Source organism: Serinus canaria, chromosome 20 (assembly GCF_022539315.1).
Source record: "Serinus canaria isolate serCan28SL12 chromosome 20, serCan2020, whole genome shotgun sequence".
Classification (NCBI taxonomy): Eukaryota; Metazoa; Chordata; class Aves; order Passeriformes; family Fringillidae; genus Serinus; species Serinus canaria.
In genome coordinates this window covers 14486876-14513419 of record NC_066333.1, presented here as the reverse complement: position 1 = coordinate 14513419, position 26544 = coordinate 14486876, and the positions used below count along the sequence as shown (strand labels likewise).

The following is a 26544-nucleotide window of genomic DNA, read 5'->3' as shown; positions in this document are numbered from 1 at the left end:
AAAGGCAGGCCTGGGTCCACAATACAATAGGAAAAAGGCAACAGGATTGTTGTCAACCATAAAAAGAGGAGAGTTACATAGTAAAACAGATATAGAAGTTTTTCCCACATCTCCACTCACTTCTCCTCAACTCCCTGGATGCACACAAGCACCATGCTTGAACACTAAAACCAGCAGCCATTAACACAGAATCATCTGTTACATCAGTGCCCACAAAATGTCACTGCTCAGGTTTCTGACTGCAGCTTTGAGTGCCCTGGAGTTTGGGAGGCTATATTTATATGATGACAAAATGCTTTTGCTAAAGCTCAAGACAGAACAATAATTATACACACACCAGAGTGCTTTCCTCAAGTCTCTCCCAGCTGTACCCCATGCCATCGACCCACAAATATGAGAACTATGCTTAAAATTACTCCATGTCTGAAGTGTTTCATTTCCTCTCTGAGTGATACTCAGTCCTAGGCTCTCCCACAGCCTGGTGAGGAAATTATCAGTTACATAATTACAGACGTTAGCGCAGGAATTCTGAACCTGCAGTTGCTCTAGGTTAAAGTGCAATTATGGTCAGAGATGTGAGCAGATAAAAATGGCACTTCCTAACTCAGCAAATCTGCTGGATACACAGCTAGACCTTCTGTTTTGATGACAGAAGTAAGACTGTACTGTTCTCAGTTTGATTAAAATAAGTCTTTAACCTCCAAACATGTTATTTTGGATCCACTAGTACTGCCCACAAATTAATGCAAATTTGAAAACAGTTTTGACTAGAAAAAAGCAAATAAGACACTTGGAAAACTGTAACATTTTATTTGAACATATCTTTAACAAGGTATGGCATTTTCTTGTTTCAAAGCAGGCTGAAACCAACCTTGTCAACATCAAAAACCTAAACAGAAGACGTAAGTCTCAATGAAACAACATCCCCGATGATTTAGACAGTAAAACTGATCACTCATGCAACATTGCTCCAAAAAATGAGCATAACACACATTTCCCTAGAACAAGATTCTAGCTATTACATCCCCAAACCTCTAGCAATATGGCAATATCATAAACAAAGGATCAGGCAATTCTCTGCTCTTCTGCTCAGTCACACACTGTCACACACCCTTTCCTGCCCTGCAAAAGCGAGCCTGTGCTCACAAGGTGTGGTCACTCCATAGTCAGCCCACATGCCCTCTCTGACATTACAGACACGTCTCACATGCTGGTTTTGTTTAAAGCTGTACACTGAATTTGAATGAATATTCAAGGATGTTCTGTACCTCTGTTACAGTCATACTGCACTGCAGCTCCAGAATAAACTCTAGCACCTACCATCAGACAATGAATTTCTGATCACCCAATCAAATGGAGTACAGTAGGGCGGACAATGTCTGTCTTCTGAAGGGAAACAATTTTTCACCCTGAATATCAGAGCAAGCACATTTCATAGTCTCTTAAAATATTTCAAAAAGACTATATGCATTAATGTCTTTTTTGGAATTCTTGCAAAATCTGCTTGCTTGCTTTAGGTGTTCCTCAAGACTTGAATCCTTCTGAACTAAAGGTCCTTGGGACAATACTGGGCCCATAACTACCATCCCTTGATGTATTCAAAAAAGGTGTCAGTGTGGCACTTGGGCACATGGTGTAATGGTGAACATGGTGGTGGCGCTGGGTTGACGTGGGACTTGATGGTCCTAAAGGCCTTTTCCAACCTTGATGATTCCATGCTTCTATAAAAGCAGTGTTCTACTTCTGAAGGCTGGCGGATCATTGCCAAGTAAGGCTCTTCTAGGCCAAGACAGACCAGGAAGAGTCAGGCCTCTGACTCTAGGGGACATTAAGGATACACAAATCTCATGAAGAGGACCCAAGCACTGCAGTCTGATGGAACTCCACATGGTGAATCTGGGGATTGCTACAAGGATATACGATACACAGAAACTTAGAGAAAACACGGTCCAATAGAAAAATACAGTGTCTGGATAAAACAATGCTTCAAGAATTCTCAAACTGTTCACCAAATTTTTAAGTATTTTTAACACTAAGTTTCTAAAGAAAAGCACCTCTGCTAACATCAGGCTGCTGACAAGTACTAGACTCATAATGAGGACCAGGAATGACCTTGCCAGGTGATCACAACAGTGGATACACCAATACATTCAAGATTCAGGGGCCTTATGTCACTTTCTCACTGCAAGCTCCCCACAGGACTCAATGTGATTTGATGATAATGAAAAAGCAGCACTGAGGGAGCTCCAGCACTTCTTCTGAGCATATTGCAACAACAGAACCCTGCCCAAAACAAAAGACCAAAGAAATGTCTCCACGGTTTCCCAGGGTGAAATGGCCAGAGCGGGTGCTGTGAGGAAAGCTCCCGAGCCCCGCCAGGACGCACAGCGCTGGCAGCGAGCGGCTGCTGCAACCCTCAACCCCGGGCTGCTGCCAGGGCTGCACGGGCAGAGAGCATGAACATCACACACACCTGCCCACAGTACCAGGCAAGCACCTGCAGGAGTACTGTTTCTGAGGCACTTGAAATTGTGCTGCTTTTTTGAAACTTTTGGAACAAAAGCAGACAAATTCTCAGCAATAAAATGTGATCAGATGGGTGAGAAAAAAATAAAAAAATTCAACAGGAAAGGGAAGAGTTTCTAAAAATACATTGTTATTTTGCTCAGTTTGATGTGGTGTCCATTGTTCTAACCTCATTCACAAGTTTTTTCCCACCCTACCTACAACTTTCACACAAGACACGCATTGTCATAGTGTTCCTACAAACCTTACAGATTAGGGCTTGTTAAGGGGCTGGAGAGCTTATGACAGGAAACTGTATTTTCAGATAGCATTAAGTCATTGTACTTACAAATTTTAAGAAAACATTTCCCAGTTCATGCTGAGACTGGGGTTCTGGTTGCAAACAAAATTCCAGAGCAGCCAGGAACTCCTTGTGAACACCAAGAATGTCTTCAATGTTAGAAAATAAGATCTGAAATATAAAGAGAAAAACATTGCTCATTTTTAATATATGTCAGCATTTTTTGCTAAGTACTAATGCCAAAATACTGTGGAGCTCTAGACTTACCATGATAGGATCCAGAGCTCAGACAGGGACCTGTAAATAATGAATTACACTGTATTTGCCCTTTTCCTAGCCCTCTATAAAAATCTTTATTGCTACTGAAGTATCTGCTGTAAATTAAGCATGATAAATGCAAGCAACCTCTTTTATGTCTTGAGAATATTTCCTATGAGAACATCCAGGTAAATGGAACCACAAGGCCAAACTCTTTTTGCAGGAGACAGAAGCAGGGAGTAGTTTGCCTTTCCTTCCCCTGCATTAGAAATCCCTTTCTGATAGAAAGGGACTTGAAAGTATCACACACAAGGGTCTACCTCTAAATAGGAGACAAAATCTGCCATATGGATCCAGCCATACACTGCCCAGAGTACAGAATAGCGTCCACTTCTCACAAACCTCAAGAGCAGCATTTAAAGTTCCCTTTCACTGACCTCAGTGACACCAAAAGGCACATGTAGAGGGGAAGAGGCCCCTCGTTCAACCTTGTATTAAAAGGTAATGGTGACAGTTAAATGATCCCTGTGATTAGAATATACGTATGCTAAGGGGAATAAACTACCAGGGTGAAAGATGCTATAAACACATTATAAATCTTGGTCATTCTCATACAAAATATGAGAAGAAAGTGCGAATCCACGTGTAGCAGATGCAATAGTACCTAGAGAGGGGCAGAAGTCCTGATGTGAGGTGACAGCTAAACAGCACTGGCAGCCACTGGAGAGAAGGCTAAATGGGCAAAGTAAATCCTGAAGTCTGCAGTGATATACGTGTTGCAGACAATGTTTCTATCACTTTGCTTTAACTATGTCACTTGCAAAGAGAAGACCTGCAGTGCAGTCAAGTAAGTTTTCACATTGGAAGAAGCCTCTCAGATCTGGCTCAGTGAGCAGGTGACCCGAAAGCATGCAGCGTGACAGAACCAGCCTTCATCTTCCTGGCATTTGCTGTGGGAAGTGATCACGCCTAACATCTCCAAACACTTCCTAAAATGCCTTACTTTAACATTAAACTCTTCAACTTTATGCAGTGGAATTTATTCACCAGATGTAGCACTGAGTCAGCCTGGTGGCTGGTGATGTGGAGCAATTCAGACAAACAATAATCTGTAAATTAAGTCTAATCATTAAAGTTAGGACTGAAACCTCAATTCCTGGTTTAAAACAAGTTTGTCTGGTTTAGCATGGGTAGTAAAGATCAGGACTTCAAGACCTTCCTCTTTGCAGGTAGCCAGGTTCAACTCCTTACTTCCGTTACTCACAAAGAGTATTTATCTCAAACTCCTCTTTCAAGCTGACTGCCTGTCCAGAGCAGAGCCTGTTCTATCTTCCTTGTCTTTGCTTCCCTCTCCCTTCAGGAATTCTTGGATGCAGTGCTCTGCACCATCATAATTGCCCACTTGTGCCTCAGAGCTCCTTTCTAGTTCTCAAAAAGATGAAAGATTCCAACACACTGAATTTGCACTAACTGGCTCTGAACCCTAAAAAAGGCCAGGGATCTAGGATCCTTTCATTGTTCCCTAAAAACTTCCTGTGCTAATTCAAGTGGAGCCTGCAAGCGTTCTGTCACGTGGCTGAAAGTGATGTGCTGATGCAGTAGCCCTTGCCTGCATTGCTTTGCCAGAAGCTGTGCCAGAAAGGGATTAACAAGCAAGAGGAAAACATCTGTCAGGGATGATTTTATCCTTCAGGAGCAGTCTTCAGGGGTGGTTTTTGATCCAAGGAGTATCTGTGCAAGCTAATGAATTTTGAGGTGATCAGTAAAGCTCTGCTTGCAGCAGAATTTGCAGGTTAGAGTCACTTGAAAATCAAGGCAGCAGACAGACCTTGCCTGCACAGGCTCCTGTACCAAATCCAGTTACCAGCCTTGTGCACACCCTCAAGCTGTACTGCCCTCAAACTGCTCTATCAGTGAAGTGACAACAGTGCCTGCTGCGAGCATAGCATATAAGTAACACATCAGGAGAGTTTTTCCCACATGAGGCAGTGAATAAATTCAAACCAATTTTTTATGATGTTGCTGCAGCTGTTAGTCACTGGCTCACTTGTAAAATCTGGGCCTGGCACAGGACTCAGTGTAGCCTTTCTGGAGAGGGCTACAGTGGCTAAAGATTAGTGAAATTTCTCGTGCCTAGCACCAGCTGTAGGAGAAATATGCAAAATAATACTGGAGGCAATAACCCAACTTATCTTAAAAACCACTTTCTCCTTTTGCCCAGAGGTGAGTGACTGCCTGAAGGCCCTGTATTTTCCTCTAGGCATTTCTGCACGTGAAGAAAGAGAGTAAAGATGGGCTGCTCCTTACATAAGCTGCCAAATCACTTTTATAGCCTCTTTTTCTGCCATCCATCTCACAGCTCTCTGGTGACTCAAGACACATAATATCAGCAGGCAGATTATCAGAAGTCCCACCACCACCTTGCTTTTCCTGGCTCTACCAGCTAGGTGGTAGAAAGGAGTAGCAAATAAAAAACAAGTATCTTTCAACTGCAGGAAAGACAAATTATTCGGTATAGCAGGAGATGGGGGGTGGAAGGAGGAGACAATATTAATTCTGGAAAATACAGACGCATGAAAACTGTGCCTTGTAACTCTGTTTCTCCAGAAATAGGCATAAACCTTTTATTACTGAAGGGAAGTTTTCTTCTGAAAGCTGGTTATTGTAATAACAGCAATAAATGAGGTTTCACAGTGGCCTCAAAAAGATCCCCCCAGACATTTCAGACAAAAATAAAGTGGTACTTCCCCAGAGGAGTATGAAGAAACTTCAAGTACAAATTCTGCTGTACAGGATTTGTAGGCACTGCATCTGATTATGTGGAAGTCATAAATAGTATTCATTTTGATGACATGAAAAATGATAGAATAATTGTCATCAACATCAACAAATAGTTGTGTAAGTTTATTTTCATGCAGAGCTTAGTTTTTAAACACTTCTATGTACACAAAGTCTACTGTCACTAATCACTTGTCTACTTTTTCTTCAGCCACCCCAAACTTACTCCAGATGCTGGACAGTGAGTTTTTGCAGAGTGGAAATTTCCAGATTTGAAGACAGCAAGAGGCTGAGCTCCACAAAGCTGCCAGCAGTCTTGTTCCCAGCCCCTTCTGATGCCAGCCAGCCGATACCACACCGTGCTGGCCTCAAGAACTGACAGCCAAGGTGCGGCTGGAACCCTGGTCACCTGGTACATGCAGGAAGCCTGGCATGGGAAACAGCCAGGGGAAACATGCACCAGCTGCAGCAGCGCTGCAGGTGTGACACACCTCCTGCAGCTGCCCAGCTCCCACAGGGCAAAGCTGCTGCTGATTCAGGAGCTCCAGGACCAAACACAAGTGCAGTAAAGCACCATCCAGTGGCAAACAAACTGTGCTCTGTCCCACTCACCAGTGGATTTCACTTGCGTTTGTGTATGAAGAGGGGTTTGGTTTCATGCGCGTATGTGTACAAGGTAAGTTTTTTAGCCAAATAACTACAAGAAAGTGTTTCGTGTGTTTATGACATTAATGAACAACATGCACCCCTGTGAACACAGGCACTACAGAAGCCTGTACCTCACAGTTCTCTACGTCCCTTAACTATTGCCAGTGCAAAATTCATTCAGGAATCTCCTCATGCAAGGGTCTCACAATATGTAGACCTCCCACAAAAACCCAAATTCCTTTTCACAAAAACACAAAGGAAAATTTCTGCCTCCTTCTCATAAGCCCTATCAAATTTCTATTAGTAGAAAACAGCAGATGCAAATTGGCTAAGTGAATACTGTCAAGCAAAACAGACAAGGGCTGTGGATTCCCTGCCTTTCCTCTCAAATACATTGAAATGGTTCCTCAGTGCTCTACCTAGCATTTCACATCTCTTGCCAAAAGTTAGTATTTCTGACAACACTATACTGTTGTCAAATTTTACTAAAATTAGCTGGTGAGATGAAAAATTACTGGAAATGACAGCTATAAGAATGGGCAAACAGATTGACAGATAGGAGCTCATGTTGACAGTTTTTCTTTAGGGAATCAACTTATTATTAAGCATCAATATGACAAGAGGATATTTGATATTCATAACCCTGAATTCTAGCCTTTCATTGTATATCACTTCTCCTACCAAGAAAACAAGGAAGACAGAAGAAATACCTTAACATTCTCTTCTGTTATGTACTTCTCAGCTTTGTCCACTGCATTCTGTCGGATCCGGTGAAGAAATGCCTGCAGAGATAAAAGAAGATTTATGTTCAAATTGTTTGATAATAGTTCGATTCCATTCTTTTATTTCCTCTAGGTTCCCATCGACACAGTGTGGCTGATTACCTTTAAGACTGAAAGAATGCAAACATTTAGGAACTCCCAACCACAGATATCCAGGCTGCATGCAAGCACTACCAAAGACATTTCCTACAAGCTGTTGGGCTTTGCCTGACAATAAATGTCTTCCCTTTGTTGAAGCTTTTAGCTTTAATTATCTGTTACTAGCCGTAGACAACAGCAGGGTCCATTGGCTCCTCTGAAGGTTTCCTGTGTCTCCAGGATGCAGCTGTTCTGCCCCCGGGGCAGCGTGTTTGGCACACAGAGATGTGTGTCAGCAAGGGACTGCAGTAACAAGGAAGGGACAGTCACACTGCTGGAGATGAGGCACATAAGAGCCATGAGCTGGGGCTAGAGACAAGTTCAACAGCCTCAGTATGCAGGGAAGGGAAATGGAAATCACCAGACAATGGCTGTGATATATACTGTCCTGTTCACTTTATTTCAGTGGGTTAAAAAACAGCAAAGCAATGTTAGAACTTTTCACTTAAGTCGGGTTTCTCCTTCTCTCAGCTCTGCACAACTCTGGCTTTAATAGCCAAATCAATAAAAAGCTCTAGGCCAGAAACAAATGGACAGTGATCTGAGTATCAGCCTGAAAAGCAAACTCTGGCTACCGAAAAGTTGCATTTGCACTGAACACATCCACAAACATATTTGATTCAGTGGGAAGGGTTTAGGAAAGAACACGGCATGGGATTTCTATCTCAAGACTCCAGGTTTAGCAACTACTGGCTAAAAGGCACTTCTGAAGAGAGCAGAGGATTTTCCTATGCACAGGCATCAGCAGAGATGGAAACACCTGCAGGAGAGACTGAAAGGCAGCCAGTGAGGACAGAATCTGCTGCAATAAACTACATAACCACGGCAAAGAAGGGAAGAGAGCTTTTCTCTCTGGTCTTGTCAGTGGTTTCTAACTTGCCTCCCACACAAAGGAGTGAGCCCTGGGGAATGCAGTGATAAAGGATGAAAGAACCTCTCTTACCCACCTGAGAGAGTGAGGGGAAGTTGGCCATGTCTTTATTTAGGGCACAAAGCAGCTTTGCTACAGCTTGATAATAAAAAGCTTTTAAAAGCTGAACTATTCCTGAGCAAGGTCCATGTCAGCTGGCGCATACTCCTCCTTTGCTTTTTCCCTTTTGCCTGCTGGGATCAGCAGCAGCTTACAACCTGTTAAGAAGCAATGTCACTAAACCAAACTTACAGCTTATGGAATGCCTTCATCTCTGGTGTTTTGCTTGTCAGACAGTGAACATGTTCCTCTGACTTTCAGCTCTAAAAGGGGCACATCTCAGCTCCAGCTTAGGCATTGCTCTCTGTCATTCATCAGCCATTCACACTTTACAGGGCAGGTACCAGTAAAAAAGACATTGATTAATGAGGCACAGAGACCCTACACTCGTTTTTAGTCCTGGATTTTCAACCCGCTTTTGAACAAATTTCAGGGACTATAACCACATTGCTCCTCTAGTATTGCTAAATAGGAAGAAGATCTTGGCTAGATTCCAGCTAGATATGGAGAACTCAGAGGAGTTTGTGGGGACTAAGTCTGAAGAATAGATTCCTGCATCAAAGGAACAGGACACGTGTGCCAGTGACAGAAGGGTTATTTTGAAAGGACCAGCCAGTCCACCTTGCAAATAATCTGGCCAGGAACCGTAGCACTCAGCAGCAGTCAGGGAACTGCCTGAGATGAAGTGCTCAGCATGATGCCTGATGACAGGAGGAATAGCTGCTGCATCCCACTTCAGTGCTGGGTGTGAGAGCTGAGCATTAGTAACCAGGCATCTGAGTCATACAAGGCGGCACATCAGTCTAGAGACACTCATTTGCTAACGGTAAGTCAGGCAGTGATTTTCCTTGCTTTAATCACAAACGTTTGGAGACAACAAATCCAACTGAAATGATCAAATTATCTACATAATTAGCAGCTCCACCGGTGACTAATAGTTACCTACATGTCAGTCCCGGTATGAAAGTCTAATAATAGCTGTAGACAGGAAGTGCAAATTACATTAGCTGTTACAGGCCACTCAATAAAGAAGTGGAGACTGTTAATCTAAAAAACAGCTTTTCTGTGATGGTTGTCTGAAAAGACCACATGATGTTAGCACAAGAAAGGGAGAAAAGAAGAGAGGAAAATCAAACTAAAAATAAAAAAGGCATAGAAGCAGAGAGAGGAAGAAGGATAAAAGACTTAGAAGGGAAACAGTCAACTTTGTAGATAGTCTTTCAAAACTCCTACAGCCTCTGATTTGCCTTCATGCACATGGACAGTAGTCTATCCAGTAATAATAAAACAAGAAAATTACAAAACATTTTGGTCTTACAAATTTAATAGCCTACTTTCCAAAATGCAATTCCCCTAAAATTAACAAAACTTACTGGATGCAGAACAAGTTTGTTCCCCATTTTTCAGTACCTACTGAGGTGCAAGAAGAATCTTTTGCAACACAGTCATTCAAAGTATGAAAACCACAAGCTATTAAACAGCAGCTCACGGAGATAATGCTGCATGTCCTGTTCACATGGCAACACCACTTTCTTCCAAACCACTTCCTGTTTGGAAAAAGCAACCCTTTTCCCAGAGATGTTATTCTGACATTCAGGTCAGCATTTCCCAAACTTCCCCACTGATTTTTTTGTGCTGCTTGTTTTATTAGGGTCTAAGCTCATCTGTACAAGCACTAGCCCTCTAGTTCCCTGGTGACACAGACTCCAAGATCTATTACACAAGTAGTGTGCAACTCTTTTGGGAGAAGAGAGGGCTATGATCTTTCATGAGACCTACTGATTTAGCTGGAAAATCGGAGTTATTTGGACCAGAACATCACAAAAGTGATGCCAAAAGAGAGAAGGTGATGAAGGATGAATACTAAATAAACTGCCGTGCCTATATCTTATTTACATTCCAAAATATTTTGTTATAGAAGAGGAAGTAGTTGAAAAGGTAAAACATTGTCTGGCACCTAAACTTACTGGGACAAATTCTCTCATGCTGCTTCAACCTCTTCACACTCTACACAACTCATATATAAATTCAAGGGGTCTGGGCCTTGGGATTTTTCACAACGAGCTCTCAGGGACCCCACAGTATAAACCTTTTCATCTGCAACACCTTCAATCTCTGCAGCAACTAGCCTCCAAGGAGATGTGGAAGCATGGCGGTCAGCTTTCTTAGGAGATCTTGGAAGTATGAAAATTATTCCTAGGACACTGCAAGATGATCACAATCACCCCTCCACTGCAATCAAGAGCAGAAATCTCTACTGTGGCACACCATAGGTTTCCTCTTCTCTGAAACTATCAGGTATTACTGAAACAACAAGCAACTGCAGATCACTGAGACTGCTAAAGAGCTGAAACTGATGAACAGGTAACAAAAGTAGGCTCTGCTTCCATCTTCTTGTTGTACCCTGGTCAGGACTTACAAGGATAATGATTTCACACACACAAAAAGCAGAAGATAAGAAGATGGCTGACATCTTTCCTCCTTATTCCCCCCACACTGCATTGCTCCCCTGCCACTCCGAGTGCTCCACTGTGCTCACACTGGGCCAGGTCTGAGCAACCCAAGCTGTTTGTTTGGGCAGCAGAGGAAGACAGAAGCACTGGAAGAGCCCATGGATCCAGAACAAGAACAGGTCATGGCACAAAGCAGGGAAAAAATGGGAAACCAGGCTTATCAATTTTCATTCTCCTAACAAAGATTGTAAAGGCCCCATCTTCCATTTTAATGTGTTCAGTATTAGGAAAACAGTCCAGACAAGACTTGTTTTGGTTTAAAATTCTGCTGTGGTAACACAATGTTTATTTGTGCACTGTAACTTGCTGTCCCAGAGGTCTGCTACTCCCAAACTCAGCAGGCCACAGCTGATGCTCCTCATGTCACACACAAGCATGATTTATATTTTGTTTTACGCGACAAAGCCTTGGAGGATTCAAGCAAATCTATGACAACTCAGAATGAGCAGTGAAATGTTTCCTTTCTGCTTCACATCATGTTGGACAAGTTCCTTCCAATACAGACTAACAGAAACATATTACAAATCTAGAATGAAATTGAGGTATAAAAGTTCATTTCATTAAATAAGTACTTTTTAATGGCCCCTTTTGTATAAAAGTGTTTTGCTCTTCTATTCACAGTCCTCATAATCCACTGTTTCAATGAAATCTCATTGTTTTTAGTGTCTTTGCAGCACCTCTAGACCACAAAAGCACAGAGTATAATTTAAAGAAAGAATATGCTAATTGTTAGTTGTTGTCACATGAAACAGTTGCACGCATGAAACACTAGAAGCAACTGGGATAACCCTTAAATGCTTTTCATATGAGCCTTGTTAAGCTCAGCTTGTAGCCTTACCAGGGAAAATTAGTATTTTCCATCTTCTACATAGCAGAAATAACACAAGCCAAACACTTGGGATGAGGCAGTGACAGTTTGCTCATGCCCCTTCTCAAAATTCATGTTTAAGGCAGATACTTCCTCAAACTTTCAGAAATAGCAAGAGACTTCTTACTAAACAGCAAGGGAGGCAAAGGGTGCCTGCCCCTTAGGGAAATGAAAAGGAGAACAGAAACAGACAGTGGTGAGGCAACTGGTCCCTGTGTTGCTGGAGAAGAACAACTTAAAGCACAATCCTGTAAAACCAGTTTCCTGAACAGCTGACTGGAATGTCACATTGCACTTAAGAGGAAAGTGAGACAATTTCATTAAACTCATCAGTGATCAGGACTGATTCAGAACAAGGGTCCAGGGATCTAAATGATCCTGGAATTTTCAGAGTTAATATTAATAAATTGCTTTACACTTGTGCCATCAATTGTTTAAAGCTTCTTGCAAGTGCAGACATCCTGTTTCTGAGAAAATGTGTTCACACTGACCAATTAAGAGTCAATATGAACAATAAATTCCAACATTCGACCATTGCTAACATCTTCACCTTGCAACTGCAGCACAAGGGTCATATATATGAGCAAGAACTTGCAAACGTAATTTTAATTCCTGGTTTTTTCATCACTTGAATTAGTTTTGCTACTAAATTTGCCTCCATACCAAAAAGTCGTATTTCTTTAGCAAAGCAGCTCAAAGGTCCTCTGGGAACCTTGCAGCTTTACTGAAACAGTCTGACAAATTAAAAAGAGTGTTTGCTGAAGTTCAAGTTTTAAGAGCAGATGCATCCTTGCTCATATTACTCAATTATTAGCTTTGAACCTTGTCATTTTGATCATGTTCTTTTGCTTTCTATCAGATAAGCAGTTCATAAGCTAAAGCTCTACACAAATGACAGGAAACAAAATCCTGCATCCCCATGCCACATGTTAAATGCAGATCTTACCTGAGTTGACCTGAGGTCTGAAAGACAATGCAATAAATAATCTCAAAGTAACATAACAATGACTGCACAGGGCTATTCAAATCTTTCGGCATTCCCGTTCAAGGGTGTTGCAGGGCTCACAGCCTTGGGTCACCACCCAGCTTGGAATCCAGATGCCTCAGCTGGGGTGAGGCTCACCCTGCTTCAGTTCTGCTGCTCCCGCCAAGGCCTGCAGGGCTGTGCAGCTTAACCAAGGTCTACTGCAGTCCATCCTAGAGTCTGCTGGATTTTAAAGACAGATGACATAATTCTTGAGCAAATACAAAAGAATGGTTTTCCAACATCTCTTGCTGTCCTGGGCAAACACCAGTATACAATGTAGAATACTGGGCCTGACTCAGGTTTTTCAGTTGTGAAATTAAGTCAGAATATTGGAAATCAGAAGCAACTCCTTTGACATTACTAGCATTACACATGTAAAATGGAGAAATACTGAAGCAACAGTACTACTTTTAAAGAGCCTATTACTATACCTCTTACTGGCAATCCAGTATTCCCTCACTGCTCAATTACTGGCTGCTATATTAATATATATATTAAGCACATTTTAAATTATCAGTGTCTGGAGAAGAAGGAAGAACTTAAGCATCTGATGAGTTCATTACACTAAAATACTCCTAAACAATAGAGCCACCACTGTGAGTGGGAGCAACTCTGCAAAAACACGGTAGTTGTAGCTGAGCTCTACAGGCAAATTAATTCATCAGCAAACACATGAACAGGGACTTGCCTGATTGACAGAGGTGTTTAGTAAGAGGAAATAACACCAGAAATATCTTTTATTGCCCTAATTTCAGGCTTCCTGTGTATCAAACTGGCTTTAAAGCCTCAAAGCTTATTGGTACTTTTTTTTTTAATCTATCCCCTGAAGAGGAACTAAATTATTAGCTAACCAAGGTGATTAATAAAAAGAAAAAAAAAAAAAAAGAAAAAAAAAAAAAAGAAAAAAAAAAAGAAAAAAAAAAGTCACACACATCATGGAGTATCAAACACTCTCTGCAAACAGCTCAGGCAGTCTGAGCTGTAGAAGGTGCACAGTCATTTCACACACACAAAAGCACAGGAGTTACAGGAGGCACCATCTCTTCCTGCAGCAGACTGCATGAATATTTGCAAAATAAGCAGATTCCATTTCAGGTGAAACTGGAAAGACCTTCAGAAAAGAAATGCAGCTTCAGTTGCAAAATTAAGGTATGTCACAAGGGAGAGATCCTTTGACCTGAAGTATACTTCTGATGGGTATTTTTTGTAATTGTATTGACACATGTACCCATATTACAAAACCACCACTCATACCGGCAATTCAATAAACATTAACTAAGCAAATCATGGCAATTTGAAACTTCTTCCCCACTTCTTAGTCTGACATATGGTGAATGCTAATAAATACTAAATGAAATATAAAGGAGCAGTCAGAAATTCTGCTATTTAAAATTAATTAATAAGTGCATGTATGAATAAAATGTTTGAATAAATAAACTTGATTATTTTTTTAAATACTAGATAAGAGAAACAGCTACTGCTAATATGAAGTACATGCCTGAGATAATTCCAAAACTCTGATTTGTCCTTAGCCAATCCTGAATTTTAAGATTCCTGCAGTTATGACCACACTTGGCTGATTTATCTTATATCTATCTTGTCGTTGTTACACTGCCTATAACGTTAAATAAAACACAAAATACTGGCATTGCACAGCACGGGGACTTTCAGCTGTGCTTTAAGGACTCAGACATTCCAACTGCTTTCCTCTCACTTTGAATTTCTTGACAGAGGTCCAGCACAAAATGGCTTCTGTCAATAAATCTCTGGGGCTTAAGTGAGGACTGACCTCATCTACTCACACCCCTTGAAAGCTGAAGCCTTCCCTGAGTTACTGATCCAGGCTCCCACTACGACAGAGCAATGGACAAGCAACTTAGAGGATGAGTCACTGTTTTAGAGGGATGCTTAAGAAGAGAGGCCGAATTACCATCTAGAAAGGTTTTCTCTTTCTGGGTGACAAATTTAGCTCAGACCACCTCTGCTGTACCTCTCTCACTCTCACTGCATCGGCAAATACAAATTCCAGGGCAGTGAGTGTTACTGAGTCGTCTCTAGAAGTGAACCAGGACCATCTCAGTCACTCATGGACGCTTAGGGACATGGGGGCACTGCAAGTTGATGCATGCAAAATTCACACGCACGCACATTTTCAGCACGGTGGTATTCCGGGACTAATCGAGTGTGCTGATCTGGCAGCACTTCACAGAAAAAGTCTTATACAAAGAAAGCTCTAAAAAGATCCCGGACATTATCTGCACTTCCAGCATACCGCTGTTTACACTGGAATTCTGCAAGAAAAAAAGCCAGTCAAACCAAATTCATGCTTTGACTGATGGAGGGAGGTGGAACTGAAGGAAAGTCATAGAGAAATACGTCGCAGTGTTTCTCACTCCAAAGAGAGATCCCTTTCTGAAGGAGGAGCGGTTTTCATTTAAATTGCAAAAACCTTTTGTGAAGTGAAAGACAGGCTGGTGCTGCAGAAGGGCCATTGTCTCTTCTCTATCATTGCCCTGACCTCTGCTAGTCCCTCCTCCCCCCAGTCACTAATATTTGCATTCTCAAGACAGGTCAGAAGATCCCAATTCACTTCATGGCCCCAAAAAGCTATATTTCTCACCTCTGAAATTCTTCAGGACTCATTACCATTAATTTCTACATATCTCTCCCGCCTGTACAATGTTATCTCTATAACACTTTGAATAATCTCATTATTGTAGACTTAAAAAACCCCCCAAACCCCTCCTCTTTGCTTAACCATGCCCTTTTCTGAATATCTATCCCTGGAAGATTCCAGTCCATTCAAATATCAATAGAAAATGTATGTGTTTGGATTTTCAAAAGAAACTTAAGAAAGCTACATGTGTAATTCTCTCAAGCCTTTGGAATATTCTCCCTTTTACTGGCCTCTTCATGTCATTTTCCCTGTTCTACAATAATGAGATTATATTAATCATTTTACTGTACCATGGCACTCTTCAAAATGCTTTCAGGACAAAGTCTGGTTGAACAGTGTGGTTTACTTCATTCCACTTTTATGTAGAGAAATAAATTTGGACAAGTCTGAGTCTACTCAGTCTTAATGGTATTTTAACAAAAGTGTTTCAAAAGTAAAGGCCCAGTAAACAACACATGCATTTTTCAGGATTCAACTCATATTACTTACATTCACTGTGTTCATAGTGAAGATTGCATGCCTGCAGATTGCAACCAGTTCTACATTAGAGGCTCCAACTACTAAGATCCTATCAGCACCAGGGGATGTTTAATCAGGTTCCAGGCTGTACACAGCTACTCTTTTTTCAGGAGGGAGGTAAAAGCATCAGAAAGACTAGAAACATCAAGCAGTATCCAAAAGAAGTAAAATCAAGATGATGAATAAAACTGCAGCAAAAAATAGAATTTCTTCAAGTAATATTTCAAGATAACAATCTAAGCTGAAGAACTTTGCCATCAGAAAGATTATTATCTTCCTCTTCTACTCTTTCTTTTCCCAGTGATGGAAATACACTTAATACACTAAACATTAAATAGACAACACAGAGGAAAACTTTAAAATTAAATCTAGTTCCCTGAAGCCCATGGAATACTCTTCATTAGTTGCAACACAGCCTAGGACTTCACCTAACTGAAGTAGACCAGTTCAGCTGACTGCCATCAGTTCACTGACACTTGCTCTAAATTACCTGTGACTCTAAAGCCCGCATAGCATTATCTCAGGTGACCCACAAACTTCATCTACATTGCGAACACGTAACAAAATCCCAGGATCTCATTTCCTAGGAACACTGTCTATGCCCTGATGATATGTACTTAAGATTGTCTCTCATAAGCCATTTTAGCATCAGACTTTGGAGCTAAACATTGAGATTGCTTCCAGAGGTTTCCTCTGCAGGGCACGTCTGTCTGGCGGGGCTGGGCAGCAGCAGCAGCCGGGCTCCCGAACACGGCCGGGAGAGGGGCCCCGGGTTTTCCCTGGGGCCCCTGGCAGCTGGCGAAGGGTCGCCTGTTCGGTGAGGCAGGTGTCGATACGGTCCCAGTCCAACAGGCGCTCCTACGAGCAGAGCTTCGCTCACGGTGGGAGCAGCAGCAGGGGTCGGAGCCCCGGAGCGGGGGCGAGCTCCCCGCAGTGAGGCCTGCCTCAGCGGCCGGCCTCAGCGGCCTGCCTCAGCGGCCTGCCTCAGCGGCCTGCCTCCCCTCCGTGCCGGGAGCGGAGAGCCAGAGCCGCCCCTGCCCCAGCCTCCGGGGCCTCTCCCCACAGGAGAATCCCCTAAGCTGAGAGAGCAGCCAGTCCCACCCCTGCCCTGAACCTCGGCCGCTGCTTCCGTCTCTCTAAGTACCGGTGGTTATTGTCTCTCAGCAACAGATGGGAGAAAGTTCCCTGAGAGAAAGAAAACAAAAGGAGCAATCCTAACCTCCAGCACAGTGCATTTACACTTCCTACCACAGGAAAGAAAGGAACTCAGCTTTTGACTTGCCAATTTCTTAGCACGTGCTTCGCCCTCACCCGGTGACTGCCCTTGCACACACAGACGGGTGTCACGCACAGCGGCACATGCAAAATCTGCCTTGATGTATTTGCAATTATTTACACACAAAAAAAGAGAGGGGAAAAAAACCGAAGAGCATCTTTCACATGTTGGTTTAAACAAAGAATTAGACAAATGAACCTCACAAGTACACTTTTATTACTACCCCAGGGCAGGAACAGACGGTTTGGCTGAAGGTCCAGCAGCTGATCGGAGCTGGTTTTCCTAACCAACCCGCACCATTTCGAAGCGTGCACCACCTGCATGCTCGTGGGAATGGCTCAGAGTTTCCCCAATAGTCTGCCGAACACAGTGGAAAGCACAGACTGTTTGGGAAAAAACAGGCAAGAGAAAATTCTTAATTAATTATGAAATAAAATGCCAACATTTTAACAAAATTAGAAATCTCCCTGAAAGCAATGTCATTCATGGCCCTTGTTTGGTTTTTTTTCTTCTTCTCTTTCAGAAACAGCATTGCAGACCGAAAGGCCACTGCAGAGTGCTCTAGAGTCAAGCTCTGACCTCAGAAATATCGTGAGAAAGCTTACTCAACTTACTGGGTCAGGGTTCCTGCCCAGCTTTACATACCTAGAACATTTAGGCTACTCAAAACCACACCCATTTGGGGTGCCCAGACAGACCCAAACTCTTCACTGCACCCAATACTCAATGTTTAGCAGTCACATTTCCTCTTGGACAAATGGAAAATATGCCATTTTGTCAGGTCTGAGAGCTAGAAGAGTCTAAAACCACTGCCTGTCCTACTGCCTCAAGCCAGCCAGAGCTGGGTATCATAGTTCCCCATCAAATACATTAGTTTTCTTGTGACAGACTGAAGAAATCCTCTCTCTCATGGTGGCATTCCTTCTCTGCACACACGTTCTTGCAGAACACAATCATATCACACACAGTCTTAAACTCCAGCTTCCTGTGAAACGGAGTGAAGAATGAGACCATTATATTTTAAACATAAAGGGGAAGTTGAGCTAGTGAAGCTTGCTGCAGCCCCTGAACTGAAGGACTCCAGCAGGCAGACTGCCCTCCCCAGCCTTCCCATGGCCTCGCACTGGCCTGGAGGGTCTGTGAGGCCACGCTGCTGTTGCTGGTGCCAGGTCTGGTGTTCTGGCTTTCGGCAGGAGGGAGGTGTTGGCAGCTGTGTTTCTAATCTATGCATAGTCTAGAGCAAAGCTAAAAATGTAGCTTTGGTATATACACTTGCTCTTTCTTTACAGAAGTGCAAACAGATGGAAAACCTTAAAAATAATTACTAAAATTTTAATTTTAGAAGGGGCTTTGTGATCAAAACAGTTTTTTTGAAGTATCATGACATTTTTAAATTAAAACCAGGTAAAACCTGACCTTCTTTCATCTGAAGCGTTACATTGCTAGGAAACATCTCTCCAATTCTCAGCCTGTTTCTGCAACCTGCCCTTTTCTCAGTACTGCCACACCTTTCTCCCCTGCATTACAAAAACAATTATTAAAGCAACTTGGGGACCTATCACCAGGACAGTCTTCTGAAAACTGAACTATTTTCAGTGTAAGTATCTGACATCTGCAGAGCTGCCGTTAGGATTACATATGATTTTGTTCACCACTCCATCCAGCTGCAGAAATTGTCCCTGCTGAAGAAAGGGCATTAAGCACACTGCCTGCATGCCAATGCACTGGCTGGTGAGTTTAGTAAACCATTCATTCAGGCTGCCATCTTCTCTTCTGCAATACTTCCCCTTCAGCTGCCTTTTCATTAGAAACTGACTAGTAGCACCTACAGTCTAGCACAGAAATTCACACACGGAGTTCCCTTTAGAGCCAATTCTGCCATTCATCCTTTCTGCCAGTGCAGCAGCTCCCAGTCCAAGTCCATCGCCAGTCACCTCTGACACTGCTGACACTACTTCCTCCAAGGATCCATCTCTATCAGTCCAAAGAACAAACCTCAAAATATGCTGCCAAGCTCAGGTGCATGCTGGGCCAAAGCAAATAGCTGTTTTAAACCTCATCTACCACATTTACACACTGGATTGAATGTAGCCTTTGCAAGAGTACCAATTGCATCTGTGAACTCAGCTGATTGCCAGTTACTGAGTGCTCACACAGAGCAGGGCTTTTATTTGTAATAAAATATTTAGAGTGGAATAACACCACAAAATTTAATAAAAGAAACACTCTCAGACTGCCAGTGCCTTGTGGTGCATCTATGCAGATGCTTGGAATTCTCTTCATAAAGCTGGAATTTGAAGTTCTGCCAATTAAATAAATGTCTGTTTCAACTCAGTTTTGTATTAAAACACTAACCGATTTTATTTCTACAAAATAAAGTGTGAAGTCCTGGATTATAAATAAGCTCCATTTGTGGATCTCTTTTCAGAGCTACTCTGCTTAAATAGCTGACTGTTCAGAGAAAAAAACACACCCAATTTGCATACCTAAGCACAACTGCATTAGCCAACTTAAAAGGCAAAACACACACAAAAAGCTGAATTTAGACATCAGACGTTTTAAATAAGTGTTGGTCATTCCCATAGAAAATGCAATCGATCTAACAGCTTTTTAAGAATAAGTGTTTAGAAGCTTATAGAGGTAACATCTGTTCTAGTGAACTGTTTCAGTCTTTGCACAGTAAAGGTACCAGGAAATTCTGGATGCTCCATCAACTTCCACATCAATACAGGATCCTTTATCAAGCCCCTTTTTCTTTGAGTCATGTACCAAATTAAGGAACTGTGTTTAAATGCACTACAGATGGCAGACAAAGCAAAAACAGGAGGAAAACTGGAACTGAAATCCTTCCTTCTTTGCTAACAGCCCAAGCAGAGTCTTGCACTCTGTACTCTGGGAATCACTGATCCGAACTGGGAAGAGCCCACCTTCCTTTTTTCAATCTACCGATGCTGAAAGCTGTCCTGTGGTTTTCTGGGGAGGGAAGCTTAGAATACTCTCTGCTAGTCTTACAGCAGGAAGCAGAAGAGAAGCTAAATAAGAAATGACAAAAAAAAACCTCCAGGGCACTTAACTGAACTTTGAAAAACCAACACAAAGCTCTGACACCAACATCCCTGACAACACAAAAACAGCCATGCCAAAGCACAGGGCCTTGCTCTTGCTGTCAGCCACTTGGGACTGAAAGCAAAACAAAATACAAAACACCCATGAGAAACATTGAGAAACCACAGCAGGAAGTAATAAGCACAGGATGTCACAAGAAGTATTTATATTTATTTTACTTATTCTTCAATGCACCTCCAAAAAACCTAAACTCTTCTTCAGGGCAGTGCTCTACTGAAAGCACCTCACAGCTGGGAGCACATCACCACAATAGCTAGGCGGCTGTGCATTATATGATTCTGATGCTTACTATCTGTTCAATGGAAAAGATAGTAGCTTGTCATGCTATTAGTGCCTCCAGATTTGAGTGGAACCTATAAGCATTACAATCCCTTTATATATATATATATATATATATATATATATATATATATATATATATATATATATTCTGGTAAGGTGCCTGGAATTTTTGTTTTGACTTTATTTCTCCCCTAGTAGAACAGTCTTTGAGGCACTGCAAGATCCCTCAATGGTAAAGGGCTGCTGTCTGCTCAAAGCCCTTTTCAGTGACTCCTGGCTCCCTCCAGGTAGCAATCCAAACATTTGTTGATTTCACTTACTGTTCTGAAAAGCAACATAAGGCAAGATGCAATTACCCACAAGTGCCTATACTACTCCTTGTTTTATTACTTCTGGCAAATGGAGTAGAAAACAGTAAAAGCAAAGCACTGGATTACTGTTTGCTAAGTACAGAACTTGTGCTAAACCTCTTTATTTTTTGAATACCACAGTAAAGCTATGCATGACCATTTGGTCTGAAACAGACCACACAAATTACTCCCTGCTCACTGTATTGACTCTTGGCTGGCTGCTCTTCTATCACTGGCACCGTACAATAAAGCACCTGTTTCAAATGCACATGCTGATTGCATGGGCATAATTCTACAGAATTAGGAAGTTCTAACCTCAGCCTTAAAAGTGACAGGTCCCTTGCTACTGATGGGATTTCTGGTTCGTTATCATACCGCTAATTTACATGGCTTTTATCCCATCACTCCTGAAGCCTTGTCAATTACTGATTGGAAAGGCAGGCTGGTACCTCATCTTTACCTTACCCCTTGCCCTGGGGCTGCCAAGAATGCTTCTAATTACAGAACTGTCACAAACCAAACTCCATATTTGGGGCAGGACTCTTAAAAGAGTGAACCACACAAAGTGATGCCAGAAATCTTCTGAGATGTAACCCATGGCCCTGGATCCAAGGTCCTCCTGTGCATTATAGTGCTGCTGACGCTTCATACAGGAGGCAGGAAGCTAATAGCAATGATTGTTCAGAATCTAGATGGTTAATTATGGTGGTTGTTACTTACAAAACCATCCCATTATCCTAGAATTCCCTTCAAAATCCACTGTTTTTAATTAAATATAACATTAGTACTATAACAAATAATACTAGGCCTAATACTATACTTACCCAAATGAAGTAGAGTCATTTCTAGGAAATGCCTTTCTTCCATCATAGATGGATGTTGACATTTTTTATTTTCAAAGTATTTAATTTTTCATGTCTGAATGCTGAAGCAATAAAATAACGACAGGGTTATTTCAGGAAAATCTGCTTTGAGTGCTCCTTGGATTTGTTATCTTTCCTACAAAATCTTAATAAATCACCACTAATTTGTAAGGGAGAGATAGCATGATTCAAGCAAACTCTGCAAAACACTAGAATATTTCAAACACCTCTGTAAAACAAACAGAACATTGGTCATATGAATATGGGCAAGAACTAAGTCTTTTAAGGTAATTATGAAAAACTTTGATCAGAAATCAGGAAACAAAGTAAAAAGAAAATGCTAGTACAGGTGGTCATGGACAAAGACATGCTATAGATACTGAAGCCCACTGTTCTCATCAGAATATTTCATGATACCGATATAAACCTTTCACAATTATCCGAAAGGGTCGGGTAAAAAAGGAGGTACAGCACGAGTGACAACTTCCTTCCCAGAATTCAAACTTCTTTCCTTTAGCTTTTTCCAGAAACAGCAGAAGGAACAATAGAGAATATGGGGGAAGGAGACAGGCAGACCTGTGAAGAAGTGAGGTGTGTGAACAAAAGGCAAAATTTTCCTTACACGTTTTCACATGGTGCCCTGGGAGAAGATAGCACTGGAGTGCTAATGAGCCTGCACCTTGGAGGAGTGACTGCAGAGGTTCCTTGCTTAAAATTTACATTATGCCTAAATTCTTTCTCTGAAATAACTGATTAATTTAGACCTAACACAGAATTAAATACTGTCTCTGACATGACAAAATAAGTGATAGTAACAACATAAGCACTGCCCAGGAACATTTTGGCACACCTTGCCAAGATTTCTGCACTCCATTGCTTCTTTTTTCACTCTTTGATAAACCCAGTTATAACATCTTTGCTTTTAGGTCTATACCATGGATGTTTTGTTCTAGTTTAGTGGCAAAAGGAAAGTAAATGCTTCCATATCTGAAGGTGTTTTTTCTCCTAATGGGACAGTTTTTTCCCACGCCTCACAAGGACAGGGTACACAACCCACCCTGGCTCCGTGGTGCCAGCTCATGGAGGTCTCTCTAAAGACAGCAGATGTGCTTGACTGATCTGTGTCTTTTGGTTCACATTGCTCCAAGGCATGAACTTAGGTTTAGGATCTGGAAGGATCTGTTCCTCTTAGTCTTGGTGCCTTTGCATTTGGATCTCCAAATTTCATGCTAAGCACTCACCACCTACCTCCCTCTTAGAAAGACATACAATATGGGAAGTCCCTGCCAGTAAGATCTTGTTGGACACAACTTGCATGTCAGACCCCCAATGCAACTTACAGCTGGTTAAAAAGGATTTTGATTTTATAGAAATTATCTGTGGCTTTTATCAAGGTCTAATTTTCTATATTAAAAGTTCACAAACATATATACATCTTCAGCTCCTCTAGCCCACACTACACTTTCCCTCTCCTGAGTGTCCAAGAAAGTACATACAAGTAACCAAGGTGACCAGCAAACCACACCCAAAATGCAATTAGCAGATTTATCACATTCCACTGCCAACAATGCTGTTAGGCTCAGCTCATCCTGGGGCAGAAGACACAGGCTCCACTCTGCTCAGCTCATCCCAGTGCACAGCGGCAGGGGGAGGGAGGCCCTGCCTGCCCCGATATTAAGGGCTTCACACATGCGGAGTTTATCACAAGGCTGCGTTTTTATGATCTGTCTCTCTCTCCCAGCAGGAGGCTCAAGCATGTCCCTGAGAGTGTGTTATCTCTACACAGGAATTCTTTTCACAAAGCAGGCAGATGATCAACAACACTACACAATAAATGGAGTTTCCCCACACTGATACTCAGCATTCTCTGCTGTAAGGTCACTTTGAGCAAAACTATTTCCTCCTTGCCAAATCTGCTAGTTTTAACCCTTTCCTTCAAACACAAGACTTTTTTGGGCTAAGAATTTCATAGGATCTATAAAGAAACATTTTTCTTATTTGCTTCTCTCATAAGAGTACAGCTTATTCTTATTCTTTGTATTTCTTGTGTATTGTTTCTAGAGACTTCAGCATTCTTAAATCAACATGACCAGCCCAAGAGAAGGGAATTACTTAATCCCTTACCAGAATACATGGGATTATTTAGAGAAAATATTTTTATACTGATGAAAAGCGATTGTCTTTCACTGTTGCGGTTATTTTTTAGTGTTCTATAGTCTCAATCTATTCCCTGTTGTAAAGTTTAAACACAAAATGACAAATGAGCAATTCCTGAATTTAAATTCCCCCAATAAAATGGTGCCATTTATAACCTAAAGTAATCCACCTACAGCCCACAGTAAATCGCTTTGGGTTCTCCATTGGCATTTCTTCGTTCACAAAACATAAACAGCATCATGTATCTACATCTCTGCCATGTCAACATAAACTAATGTACAGATTTAGACAAAGCTTATCTATCCTATCTCTTAAGACTTGTGAGGAGTAGTTCTTAAAAAGAAAAGACAGCAGCAGGTCCACCTCTTTCCTATGCTGGGGGTCCCAGAGCTGGACAAAGTACTCTAGATGGGGTCTCAGGATAGCAGAATAGAAAACTCACATCCTAGTCATAGATAAACCACGAGATTTTAGTTAAGGGTGTTAACAAATGTTTCCAGGGTAACCTAACGGAACCAAATGAAAAACAACACAGTGCTACTCTTACCTTCCCAAATGGACACAACAATGTCCATCTCCTGCTAATGGGGCTCTCTTCTACATGAGCACCTTCTACTCATGACAGCCACCACCAGTTTTGCATGGAGCAGCTTAAGCATTCCTTAAGAAAGCAGGTACCAGAAAGCTTCTTGAGCACAACAAGGAAGTTGAGCTCTTCAAAATTATTCAGCAAAGCGTTACATTAATCAGCATTTACTTTATATCACTGAGACATATACCACAGAAACACCTAAAGACACTGGCAAATATTAATCCTTTCTCTTCACCACTCCACTCACCAAGAGCAATTAAGTTTGAGTTGCATCATTGTTTTTCCATTGCAATATCCACAGACTGGAAAGCAAATCTTCTAGAGATAAAAAATAATATGACTGAACTACATAGAGACAGAAACCAATACACCTGAACTGCAAGGTAATAGAAGCTCTCTGCCTAAAATGTCCAGGGAATTACTACTTCCACCTGAGGGGGCATCTTTGCTGACTCTCAACTGCCAGTCAGGAACTAAGAGCACAATTTATTAAAAAAGCCTCTCCTATATCCTTCCTCCTTTTGAATCGTCACAGCAGTCACTGATACCTTTCAAATTTAGTAGAAAAACAGTAATAGAGGAACAACACTTTTCAGCTGTTTTCCTTCAAACAAACTTTCACGTTTCCAGATTTTAAAAGATTTGTTCACATATGCTAGCATAAACTAGTCTCTATCATGACAAGCACACGCAGAACAAATATTTAAAAGACATGCTCTGTTTTCCAAAGGCTCATTATGGTGACCATTAACTAGGGGAAGGTTTATTCCAGGTAACACCAGTGAGCCATGCAAGGATGTTTTAAATGCTCAAACACCAGATAAAACTTCAATCATTTTAAGAACATCTTGCCCTAGTGAAGCATGTTCCAGAGACAATTCTGCACTGGCTGAATATCTCGCATGGTATTGTTTTTACACCCTATATTCCATCATGTTACATTTTTGATAGCTTTTGTAGGACATACTCTTAGAATTAGCTTTTGTAAAACATCTTTGATGACTGACAGATTGCATCCAAAGAGCAGGGAAGTGGCATTTTTTTCTGCAAAACGCTCAGACCCTTCACACAACATACACCAGAAAGGACAAGCCTCTTGCAGAGATTTACAGCTTTGTATACAGCAGGTGCTCTTGAAAAAAAAATCACTAATTCTCCAATATCCGTGGGCTTTTACTGATACATGCTCTTGATTATCAACATGCTAGTTACAAAAACCATATTCTGGTGCTGACAGTAATCTCTAGAATGATCTGTTCTGTCACCATTCCAGAGATGGAGATGAGGCTGACTGGCCAGGAGTTTCACAGGTCCTTCGTCTTACACTTCCATAGAATGGGGCTGACATTGACTTTTCCTTCAGTCGTCAGGCACCTCTCTCACTCTCCATTATTTTTCAGAGATGATGATGGGAGAGCAGGTTAGCATCGCCAGCTCCCTCAGCACCCGTGGGTGCATGCATGGGGGCTCATGGTTTTACGGGCATTTAGTCTGTCTGGCTGAGATCTAACGCAACCCTCTATAACCAAGGTTAAGCTTTCCCTTCTCCAGCCTTCCACTCCTACCTCCAGGACCGGGACTCCTCCATGCTGACCACTTGTATCAAGATCTTACATGAGAATGAAGAGGTGGAATGAAGAGAGAATTCAAATGTGGGCAAAAGACAGTATTTTGATCTTGCTTATTTAAAGGAATTTATTCAAGCAGGTGCAAACCTCAATGCAGACGCTGATTTCTATGGAAGTATCTTAGATCAGGTTAGTTTGAAACTCCCCATAGATCTAAGCTGAACTGCAAACAATCACTGCTAAAAGGTTTGCACATGAGTAGCACTTTGGCTTAAAATCCCTTGGTTGAGGTTGGGAGGAAACTAGTTCTAATTCAAGGAAGAAACTAGTACTTTTTAATGCAGGG

The 26544-nt window shown here is 41.7% G+C and overlaps 1 protein-coding gene across 3 annotated transcripts in view; it reads right to left on the bottom strand.

The window, feature by feature from the left end:
- The window catches only part of PREX1 (phosphatidylinositol-3,4,5-trisphosphate dependent Rac exchange factor 1), a 116133-nt gene that overhangs the window by 59911 nt on the left and 29678 nt on the right, over positions 1–26544 (bottom strand). For all 3 annotated transcript variants that reach the window (XM_050982097.1, XM_018917463.3, XM_050982096.1), the window contains exons 2-3: positions 7201–7272; positions 2855–2977 (exon numbers count right to left, since the gene is read on the bottom strand). In XM_050982097.1, coding sequence (XP_050838054.1) covers positions 2855–2977; positions 7201–7272 — 195 coding nt within the window. The remainder of the gene's footprint in view (positions 1–2854; positions 2978–7200; positions 7273–26544) is intronic.